The sequence below is a fragment of the Gallinula chloropus genome (genome assembly GCF_964237585.1).
Source record: "Gallinula chloropus genome assembly, chromosome: 5".
In the NCBI taxonomy this organism is placed as follows: Eukaryota; Metazoa; Chordata; class Aves; order Gruiformes; family Rallidae; genus Gallinula; species Gallinula chloropus.
The window spans coordinates 7,622,394-7,634,466 of NC_140090.1; the positions used below are offsets into that span (position 1 = coordinate 7,622,394).

The 12,073-nt window shown below is 42.6% G+C and overlaps 1 protein-coding gene across 1 annotated transcript in view; it reads right to left on the reverse strand.

The window, feature by feature from the left end:
- Positions 1-1,527: 1,527 nt before the first annotated feature.
- Positions 1,528-12,073, reverse strand: part of MGAT5 (alpha-1,6-mannosylglycoprotein 6-beta-N-acetylglucosaminyltransferase) — a gene marked incomplete at both ends in the record, with an annotated part of 71,342 nt that continues 60,796 nt past the window's right edge. Inside the window, 5 exons of the mRNA XM_084265358.1 lie at positions 1,528-1,726; positions 3,386-3,543; positions 6,745-6,819; positions 7,654-7,770; positions 11,363-11,509. Coding sequence (XP_084121484.1) covers positions 1,528-1,726; positions 3,386-3,543; positions 6,745-6,819; positions 7,654-7,770; positions 11,363-11,509 — 696 coding nt within the window. The remainder of the gene's footprint in view (positions 1,727-3,385; positions 3,544-6,744; positions 6,820-7,653; positions 7,771-11,362; positions 11,510-12,073) is intronic.

A 12,073-nucleotide genomic window follows, 5' to 3' on the forward strand; every position in this document is an offset into this window, starting at 1 on the left:
ACTCTGATCAGAGCACGTCCCAGCTGTAAACCTGCAGACTAAGAGTGCTTTCAAAACACACTGCAGGTTGTTCCTCACTAATCTGAGCACGGTGTTTCCTGACTACAAATGGTGCTGTCACACATGCCACCTCCTGCTGGAAATAACAGAAATTACCTTTATGAAAAGAAGGTGGGTTAGAACATTCAACTTGCTGCTCTAAAAAAAAAAAAAAGAAGTTTGATTTGAATTCCAAACCCCCGACTTCTCCCATTCTAAATTTGTACCTGGTGTGCCTGGTAAAAAAAAAAAAAAGAAAAAAGAAAGAAACACTCCCCAAAACAGAAAAACTATCAAAGGACCCACGAGATTGATCAATGCTTTTCTTCGCAGTTGTCTCCTCTCAGAAAAAATTTCTCTTTAAAAACCTAGCTAGTTATGAAGACATTTTACATTTCTACCATACAATAATTATAGTTAGCTTAGTTTAACCTTTCTATGTCATTCAGCAACACTTTAACTACTGGAAGCTGTAGCAAACTGAGGCTCTAACGATAATATTGCTCCAATGATGCTGAATACTTTTTGCTTCACACAGTATTTCTAGTAGACAGACTACAACAGAAGCATGGGCAAATTCCAAGGATTACTCTCCAAATGGGACTAGTAAACTGCAACAGGTCCATTTTGAAGATGGCAGTATGTTTCTGTAGCTGTTCCACGCTGAAGAATGCCACAACCCGCGTCAGCTGTCGAGTCACCAAGATGATGTGTCACACGCTGGCAACTGCCTGTTTGCTCCTTCATGGTACTCTCTGTTTAGACTGCTCTGATGCAGCAGCGGTGATGCAGACAATACCTTGTTGTGTACAAAGATTTTTTTAAAAAAAAAAACCAACCCTACAAACCAAAAAGGAAAGAAAAGAAAAAAGACCTGGGCCCACATAACCCAATAACAGGGTACAGAGCTCTCCTGTGATTCTGAGTTCTTGTGAAGTAAACCACTTTATAGCCATACAAGCTAAAGCAGTACCCAAAACAGTGCACCTAGAATAAAATTGTTAGTCCTCCCTCCCCTGCACCCCTTCCCTCAAGCACATTTGCTTCAGTTTTCTACTGGAATGAAGTTGAGATCCTTTAGCTAACCATGATGGGGGATGTCCGATGTCCTAACTCATAAAAAAATAGAAAACACTTCACCCAAACAACAAAAAGGAGAAAAAAACCAAACCAAGTATTTTGATGGGTCTGGGAATTTTCTACAAACTATTCTGTGCAGTCTTCTTCAAATCACTGTAGAACATGAAACTCATTTCTTTTTGCAAACAGATGAAGGAATCTGAAGAGTTACACTGCAAGTGTTCTTACAGGAAAAAAAGATCAGTTAGCCGTTGGTTATGAATCCCTCCTCTCTTAGTAGGTAATTCTGCCCAGCAATGATAGCTCTGCCCGCAGCAAAAAACCTGGACAAAAGTGCAGGAAGTAATAAGTAGCTCCTCTCCAAACTACTTACATTTTGTCCTCAACTCAAAAGCAGCTCTGCTGCTGCTATAGGCAGTCCTTACAAAGAGCAACCTGCCCCTTAATATAGTCTCTGCAGGGGCAGATTCTTCTGTGGGTTGGGTGGGATCCGGCGCAGCTGAACAATAAGAGGTCACCTTGGAAGACACAGTGCTTCCTTCTTCCATCGAAAGAGGGGACCAGAATATCGTTTGCAGATTCCATGGTGAGACATTCGATATTGTGCCTGAAAAGCAAAGCACACCATCTAGATCACAGGAGTTGGGTACAGCTTTCATCCTTCCTCTAACAATCACACGCTGTATTACACCCTAAATCGAGTACATGTAGAGCTGCAGATTTCCCAGAACACGACTCGCATTTCTTTTCAGTGCAGATTCTGCAGAGGGCAGTACAGCCTTTGCCAGCTTCACTCCCTTTCCTAACGATTAGGAAGTTAAAAAGAAGGAAAAAAAAAACCTTGTTTGTTCCCTAAAGCATAATATTTAAACACACTGTGGGTTTCTTATAAGACAAACCCAAAAATTCTGGAATCAGGAGATGCTCTCATTGACTACAGCAAGGATCTCCTTCCCCCAGACACGCCACACGGTGCCAGGCAGCCCTGGGTACCTGGAGGTCGTTCAGCCAAACTGGGGGGAAGGATGTGGTGGGTGATGCCACTGTCACAGCAGAAGCTGGTCAGAGCAGGACCCACCACTCCCAGAAACAGCCAGTGCTCTCTGGAGAAGGAAAAACTCCAGTTGCCATTTTCTGACCACAGAGCTGAAGCATGAGGGTAGCAATTCCAGCAGAGTCTTGTTTTTCACTTATTCTGGAAACACTGGTAGCTTTCAGAGTTCAACAGATTTATTTTTTTCTTCCCCACACAGAATTAGAATTTTGTCTAGACAGCTAGAAAAGGAGCTTGACAGAGTTCTTGAATTGCTTCTGAACTCCACTGGAAATCATAACTTTTCAAACAAAACACCAACAAAAAAACCTTCTACAATTTAATTTAGCAAAAAGTGGAGCTATAAAACGTAGAATGCAGGTTCCCTAGCAGCTATGTGCTGGAGCCCAGCTTTGAGTGCTTTGTTTTCATCTGGAAGGAACACAGACACACTCCCAAAGAGACAGCACCTGAAAGCAACGTTAATTTCCTTAATACATAGCTGGTGTACTTCATAAATCGGTACTAACAACAACTAATGTGCAAGGGTTTAGAGTTCTTTACCTAGGCCACTGCTGACAAAAGGTTTGCAGGACAGTAATTGCCAAGTGCCAATGAATATAGATGTTTCAATCTGGATGTTAAAGACGGACCTCAGTCAATACCAGCAACACTTTGGAAGTGCTGTATTTAACACTGTGTGACTGACTGATAGGAATCTCTCAGTGTCTGCAGAGCTCTACTTACTGCAACAAAACTGCTTGGTTTCTGCCCCAGCTGAGTGAGCACAGGTCGGGTTAGTGCTCAGAGCCCCACAAGCTCACTGCCTGGCAGAGGCTATGGAGTACAGCACCCGCTCAGCCAGGGCTGCAAAGGGGCCATCCAACCCCAATGACAATCCTGGCATCTGCAGCACGAGCACCTTTGCTCACTGCAAGCAGCCCAACATCAAAGGGCACAGACAGGAGATGGGAGGGAGGGGAGGGACGGGATGTGAGTTTCTGGCCTCGGTGCTGTGCTCCTCATTGCAAAAACACACTACGTGGAACGGTGCTCTCAGCACACAGTAACTCCTACAGCCACAGCTACAAAGGATGGACAGCCAACCACACAGCTTGCTACAGCCAGACTGTACTTCTCTCCCCACCTTCCCTTCCACAGAACTTGTACATTAAACTTCAGGTGTGGCACAAACTGGTACCAAAGACTATCTTTGTATTCTGAAGTACTTACCTAAGCAGAGCTTTGTCCTTGTTAAGATGCTGGAAGAAGGAAGGCTCACAGATGAGCTGGCTTTCCTGACAGACTTGTTTACAGGATTTCCCAGGTTCAGCAATCTTTACTTGAAGGGCACTTAATGGGGGCCACATCACCTGCCCGTGACAGAAATCCTGCAGCGACAGATCATGTTTTATTAGGATGCATTCAGTGCCTTGACAGCAATTTTCCCCATTAGTAAAATAAGTGGTTATTATCACACTCATTGTGCAGCTCATGTCTGTTTTATTAAAATCAATGATTGAAGCACATTTAAAAATATTTTAATTTTTTTTTAGCATAAGGGAATTATCACCCTTGATTGCTACTGGAAATATGGTCCTATCATTCTTCCCAAGGAAGCTTCTTGTCTACCTTTACCTTTTAAAACTTATCATAAGCAACTCTAGCTGTTCTCCTTGCTTCCACATACCCAGCCTGTTATGGATTTCTCAGTGACTTCTTGCTTCACTACCTCAGCACAGCCACAACTACTCTTGTAAAAACACAAACACCAGGAGGAAGTTGTGGTAGGAGAATTCCAGAGGAGGCTGGTTACCTGTTAGGTGAGAAGTGTCTCAAAGTGATCCCTGTGGAGAGCCATGGGGAAAGGATCGTGAGCTCCTAGCACTATGGAGTGAGCTGAACTCATCAAAGCCTGAAGATTTCTATAAAGCAGCCAGGACTCAAAGAGTCTGTTTACTGCTCTTGGTTGAACTGGTAGTACAAGTGCTCCCTCAACACTGGAAAAGATTGGCTATAAATGATGCATGTGGTGAGGTGTCACCAAGGCAGAAGAAGGGAAGGAAAAAACAATATCTAAACACACCTGCTAGCAAAAACTGTTCCAAGACAAGGTCTTATGGTCCTGACATTTAAAATGAGAAAAAAAAAAAGCAAAGAGAAAATGTTAATGGCTGGTTTTATATACTGTGCCACGGTACCAGCCATTATTTTAACATTTGGCAATTCTCATCAAAAGGTGATCAAAACATTTGGGCCCAGTCCATCATAGTTTGCTTTCTCCTGACAAAACTAATACTTGTATGAGCAGGTCCCGCGCTGTGACATAGAGATTAGAAAGGCTGAGCTATGTGCAATTTTAATGAAGCGAAGAGCCCAAACCTTTATCCAGTTCTCAGTATCAGTTTGGTGGGTTTTCTCTGTTAAGTACCTTTGCCCCAGTCTATCCTGCCCCACAATCCTACATGCATAAGGGTAAAATAAAGAAAATATGCAATTTAGAAGATTAAGCCTTACCAGAGACTGCATTTATGTTTGCTTTACCAATAACCACAAATTTTAAGGCGACACAGGCTTAGTTCTGCCGCCAAAGGAGGTGTCCTCCTCCCTCTGGCTTTCCTGCTCTTGGATGAATGTCCTCACTCACTCCCTTCGCCAAGCTCTGGTGCTCAGCTGACCCTCTCCTGAGCCAAGTCTCTTTGTTAAACTAGTAGAGCCCTGCCAAAAACATTTTCAGCTGGGTTACCAAGTATTCTGCTCCACTACATCTTTCAAAATCAGCACGTCTGTTCCACCAGCTCAGCCCACCTCACCCAACAGCTCCCAAGTTTGCAAGAGGGAACCCTGCAGCTGCTCTGGCTGCAGTTGCCTGGCTGCTCCTTTGACTGCAGTGACAATTTAAGCAGTCACACCCTTTGGTTCCCACCCTGCACTACCACTGTGCAGTGCTGATCTAACTGTTTGTGCAGCCACAGAGCAAACAGGTTCTAGGGATGGAGTCTGCAGATGGCACAGAGGCACCTAACAGCCACACCGGGCTGCTGGCAGGGACAGTGCACTGGCAGGAAGGAACAGCTTGGAGCGAAAGCTCTTCTAATCCAGCTGAAGGTGGCACAGCTAAATGTAAAACCAGAGCTCACAGTAATTCCTTATTTCAGACCCCAAAGCCTGTCAGAGCTAAAGACGCAGGGAATTCACTAAACCTCTCTTGGGAACACTGCCCACCCCCTCCTTCGGGGCCAAGGCACCAAAAGGGGAACTCCAGGGAACGCCTATAAAACCTACAGTCTCACTTCTCCATAGGCTGACTTGTGGGTGAGTATAGCTGGCCTCATCCTCTTCACATTCAAACATTCCCTGAAGACCATCATCTCGTGGTTAACGCACCCCACAGCCTTTAAACCAGATCAGCTCCCTGCATCTGGAAGCGTGTATTGCTTCCCCTGTTCTGCCTGCCTCCCTCCACCAACTCTTCCAAATAAGGCCTCAATCTTCATTTTCGCTTCATCTGACACGTTCATCAGGCACAGTGCTAAGCACACGCAGCTAATAATGACGCTTAAGCATCCTGGGGACTGTGAAACAATAATGACTTTTGACAGTCAGTCAAAGCAATGAACAAAATTACAATGCTCTATTTACTTCTGAGAAGCACACAGTACAGGCCAGGGCTTAGCTCTTGGGGGAGGTCCAGAAGGGAGAGAGAGTTTTGCCCCACAGATGCTGTCTCTGGATTGTCTCTTTTTCTCCCTTACACTGAGCTCTGTTTCTCCCTGTATTGACAAAACCTCTCAATTACACTGAATGCCAGCAGAAGAATCGAAAGCAGCAGAGATACTTTTACAGGCTGTGCCATCAATATGGCCAGAGAAAGCAGGAAGGGTTTACTGGCAGGAAGCTGGAAGTACCTATGTGATGTTGGCTACCCTTCCGATCTGAGGCTGCATTACTCTTTATCACTGTCTGTAATACTGGCCTCTTTCAGAACTACAGGAACAGGGGCAAGTGCAGTGCTTTTGAAAGAAATCCTGGGAGTTAACTGGTGTAACAGAGATACACGTTACCCCTATCTCTCTTCTGCAGCAGCCAGAACAAAAAGCAGAGCTGCCACCACAACAGATCTGGCCTTGGGCAGAAGTCTGAGCCAACATACCATTTCTAGAAAACAGGATCCCATGTAAATCTCTGCAGTTTATTACTCCAACTCAATTCCTCTGCTGCTCTCAGCTGGCAGTAATGCATGGGGACCAGAAGTCCTTTAAGTAACTGCTTTCCAAACCATTTGAAGCTTTATCGATTAAAACTAAATTCTTGAAAAATCCACCCAGAGGCTTTAGCCTGAGTGCAATTCTACCACAAAACTATCTCTATATTTATGTGATACTTCATGATCTAAAGACTTTTTTGTGTGTACATAGTGAAAGAAATCACATATACACTGAAAAATAGCTTTATCTTTCTGCTTTGATATAACACCGAGGACTGCACAGCTACTATTTCTTCTTCAACAGCAACAACAGTGAGGAGCTTTAAAAGAGAGAGTCATCCCTTTGACATAAAACAAAAGATCCATCCACAATAAAAGTTCATACCTGTCTTTCAATGAACGCATTCATCCTCTGAAGCATCCCCTCACATGTAAATTCATAGGGCAAGTAAGGGTCAATCTGTGGAAACAGAGTGTGTTAGGTTTACAAGGTTTTTTGTTTAAATGAATTTGCAGTGCACGGTGTGATACCAGCTTGCATTCCAAATACTACATTATAGCTTAAGCAGCAACAATAAATGCAAATAAACTCATTAACAAAATGCAGTTTCACAAAACCATCAGCAGTTGAAGCTTGTTTTTGCTCCTTTGTTACTGCAGTAAAGGTTGCTCAGTCGTTATCTTTAAGGAAACTCAGGGTATGCTGCAAAGTGATATAAAGTTAGCCTGAGACAGTAACCCTACGGGATTCCAGAGCTCCTGGCTTAACTAAGTTCAGCTCTGGAGCTGAAGTGAAAAAGAAAACATTATGACAAAATAAGAGTGTGATACCTTAGAAAATTACTTCCAACTTCCTCCCCCTTCCCCTCCTGCCCCCCATGAAGTGGCCTTATTATACCATGGAAGTGCATGAGCACTTCAGTGGCCATTACACCAAGGCTACAAGATCAAGCACAAGTGTTGAGCGTGTATTTGGACAGCCTGCAATGCTTTAAGAACCAACAAGGAAACTTCCCCACTGAATGATCAGAAAATAGAGACTGCTGTAGAATTTAAATATGACAGTCACATTTCTATAGAAATTCCCTCATGCTCAATTTTTTTCAGGTAAAAACCTCACATCCCCAGCACTAAAACAGGATAATCAGACACCACGGAGATGTAATAATTTTTCCCCCAACAGTCTGCCAAAGTGCAGCACTCTGCTTTAATTAGATTAACATTAGGAAGCACTCTACGTGCAGTACACAATACACCTTGAGCACTGATGACACATTGAGAATACATTTCTCACCTTTTGATTCAAAATTGATTTCACAGCCTTCTCAACTTCAGAGAGATCATTGATGTCTACAGTCCAGACATGGGGCTTCCCAATGTAAACTTCAGCATAGGGATGCTGAGATGTCAACTGAAAGGAGGAAATGATGTTAGTTAAAATGAGTGCATCAAGATACCCTTCCTTCTCTTCATCAGACTTTTTGGATGAAATGCACTAGGATGACACAAGAAATCAGCTAGAATCTACCAGCCGGTGTCACTCCTTTGAGTTCCCTTTCAGATTCCCTCAGTTTGAGCTTAGAGTGAATGTAGCTGGAAAATGGAAAATCGTAATAATGCACCTCACAGCAACACTTGAGCACCTCTCCTTTGTAGCTTTGCTCCTCATAATGACCCACACTGCAGAAGAGGGGATGGTTACTGAAATCACTTTTACCATGTGATCCTGCTTCCCCACAGCTCATTCACAGAGCAGCCCCGTGTTTTCAGAACCTGTAATTGCCACCAGTCCCGGTTAGACCTGCATGACTGGCTTCCTTGCCCCATCTCATCTTCAGACAACATCCTCGCTCTGTCTCTCCTTCAAATTTCAAATATTTCCAAGCTACTCTGAGCAGCAGTGAATAACGAATCAATTACATGGGTTAGATGAATTCTGACTCTCGCTGCTGGGAGTACAAGGGTGATTTGACCTCAACGGGAGCGCTGACTGGTGTTTCGCTCACCACCGTGTCAGAAAACAAATTCAATAAATACCCAAGTGGATAACTAAGAACAGTCATACTAGAGATTACTTTCAAAACTAGGCCAGCACTAAAAGTCATTTTTGTGACAGGTTGCACAGGAGCGAGAGGAACATGCAAATGAACGCTGGGAGAGGAAGCAAAAACTGCTGAAGAGAAGGGGAGTGTCTCACAACGGCCACAGAAGAAAATTGCTTTTAAAATAAATACCAAAAAATCCCCTGCAGGATAGATTATTCACAATTTTTATATAGCTGCCTCTTTATGCACGATACAAAGAAAAATCCAGCCAGTGCAAAAGCTGAAGTAAGAAACAGAACCTGCTCCCACACTGGGCACACACCATACTAGCTTTCCTCCTCAAGCAAATGCAAGAAATCATTAAAATGTTGTTTTGCCTACTGTATTCTGCTTGTGGACAGGAGAAGCCAGTCTGCTAGTCTCATACTAGATCTGTGGTCCCAGACCAATGCTGCTGGACTTTGCTGGTTCCCACCCTTGGCTGCAGGGCAGCATGGTGATGAGGGCGGGTGAACTGGCTGGAAGCCTGCGGCTGGGGCCGGTCACCGGGGCTGCCTCTGCACACAGACGGCTTCCAGAGCTGCCTGCACTCACCTGCAGCCCACTGAACTTCTGCTTCCATTGGCGTATTTTAGGTTTTTCCAAAAAGTCCAGGCCTTCTTGAAGGCTGATATATTTTAACATTATTTCAGTAATATTTCTACTGCCACTGAAAAAAGGTACTTCAAAAATCTGGGTTACCAAGGCTGAGTTCCCTGGCCACTGAAGTCTGGACTTCAGACAGCTATAGCTACATTCCTACTGCTTTCAAAAACAACAAAATCCCTTCTACTGCACCTTTAAAATTATGACCATAAAACAGTGTTTTAAATTCCACAAAGCTTTAGGAATTAAGCCTTGGACCTCTCTTTCTCTACCGTCTCAGAGAGCACTATTAAAACCAGATCTCATCTGGAAGACGAACAACAACATTTCTCAGTAGCTGTTTTAAATATTAAAAGAAACGTTTTCATAGCACCAGTTTTTCTACATCTATACTCAAAAAATATTAAGACTATTTTCTAACACTGGAATGCTTTAACTAGCCAAGGTTTAATGTTTTAGGTATTTAGGAAATACCCCCCTATGTCCATAATTACTATCTCAAGTAATTCTTAGATTACCTTAGATATCTATAGTAATTCTTAGGTAGATTTGGAATTTATTTCTAATTTCAGCTCTTTTTCTTTTTCTCCTTCCCTCTTCCTCCCTAAAAGCAGGAAATGAAAGAAACCACATCCTCCACCAAGCGTGCAGTTCATCCAGATCTAGAATAAAACATTTTCATTCTTGGGCAGGGTGGGATGTAGAGTCGAGTACAAATATTGGTACAAAACAAACTGCTTGAAGGTGAACTTTTTTTTTTCTTAGGAAAATCATGCCTCAAAATAAAACAACTGCTGATCTAAAATGGAAATTAACGTTATCACTTCCGTGTTTTGAACATAGTCTTCACTACAGAACCTCATCTTGGGGGTAGAGGGGAAACAGTTTAATGCCCAAATAAAGTCTATCTAGAAGAAGAAAGAAACAGCAATTTGCAATGGTTGCTTTAAAAAATACTAAACACTGATTTTACCTTCAGATTTGTCTATGGAGAATCAATTTGCTGAACTACAAAAGCTTTTTTTGTTCTCCTTTAACACCTGAAAAATCTAAGAGAAGGATTTAAGGACTTTCTTAATCCCAAAGAACCAGTACACGGATTACTGGCAATCGGATCTAAACACAGTTACGAAAACCAGTTAGAGAAAAGGTTACTCTTATGACTGGTCAGCAGAGCATGTGAACACAGCAATATTCATGATGAGTGTCCCTTATATTGTTCTGTACTAAAGCAGTCAATAGGGATTATTTTTCTGTCCTAATCAGGTGCACAGTATTTCTGTTTGTGCCAAGAAGTGTCAGCAGGGTTTAGCACAGCACTCTGAGTGTTAAAATTCCTACTGAAAAGTTTGGTTGTTCCAGATCATTTACTGACACTGACCAGTTACAGCATCTGGGCACAGAACAACTGGAAACAAGACAGTCAAGTGACCCACGGAAGAAAAGCTTCGAAAGGTGCCAAGCCCAAGGAGAAAGTTTGAACAGGCTATTTCCCCCTATTACTAACAGAGAGCTTTCCCTTCAGATAAGTTTGCAAAGAAAATACATCTCTGAACAAGCCATGGGTAGAGGCAAAAGTGCTAATATCAGAAATGGCTACAGGCTTACAAGCAGGACAGGCAGACTTTTACCTACACTGAAGAAGAAAAATATTCCAAAGTCAGAGCCAGGATGAGGGGCTGCTTTACTGTGCCTCGTCTGTCTCGTACTAAACACACTGGCTGTTTGGAAAGCCTGAGGTTTGGCTTTCCTGTTCTATAGAAGAGTCAGTTCTCCAAGTATCTTCAGTGTTTAACCACAAGCACGGTGGGCTGTGACCAGTATACCTTAGCTCAACAGAGCCCTGAACAGGTCTTTTCTGGAGAAAAGCAACATATTCCAACACACACACAACCACCCACAAACACCATTCTTATAGTTTCCTTAAATGCCTATTTATTTCCTGCACAGTACAGAGCAACGTTTGTTTCTTCAACAAATAAAATTGCTTTCAAATGAAAGATCATGTATCAGATGATATGATCTCTTCCTGAGCAGAACATCAGGCATTCAAGTGAAACTTCAGTTTATGATCAATCTATAAGTGTTAGCAGAACGTACATATAAGCACACCTAGAGGCAAAGCTTAACAGGATGTTAATGAAAAATTTTGATTACCCTATAAAAATGAGGACAGTTAACCCCACCAATGACTAAAGAAAACGACAGTTGACCTTTTGCAGTAAAGTGTGAACAGCTATGCACTTCTTTCCTACTAAAAAGAATTCTACAATCCTTTCTGATAAAGAAGTTACCAAGACTGATAAAGCTTACCTCTCGAAGTGTAGGTTTGCCTTTGAAAAATTCGGTGTTTTTGCTACTTTTTGGTGGGTTAAATCTTAAATTTAGAAATGCACATCCATTAGCAATAGCCTCTAAAGGAGCTGGCCCTTCATATGGAAATCCAAGACCAACAAACAGCTGAAAAATAGAAAACAACAGTCTTAATTTTTGTCATTTAGATAAACTGAAATCTAAAAGGTAACTTAAAAAAAATTAAAGCATTTTAAACGTACCAGCCTAAGAATAAAGAGTAACATTAAGAAGAAAATGGTTGACATTCAGCAGCTCACTCCCTCCTACACAAGCAGCAAGGGAGTGTCCTGTAAAACACATTTGACAATAATCTTCTGTAACGAGCTGAGGTGGTTTTTCACAGAGCTGAGACAACAACAGACCCTTTCAGTTATTTTTTCAGGGGAAAAATAATTAAAAAAAAAGTCATTTGGTGGTTTGATTGGTTTTGTAATGAAACCGCTGGGAGCCTCTTGCAGGTTTTACTGCGGCAACCTCACAGAACAGCTACATAACTGTTTCCCCCCCTCTCCCACACCAGCTAACCTGCTGGTTTTGCCAACATGCTCCTGCCAAACTGATTAACCCTTCTAATTAAAACTGCAAACAGCAGCTGAAGGCACTGCACCGAGGCAGCAAGAGCTCCGGGAAGGATAAAGAGGCTCCAAGGTAAACTGAAGGAGGAAAAAT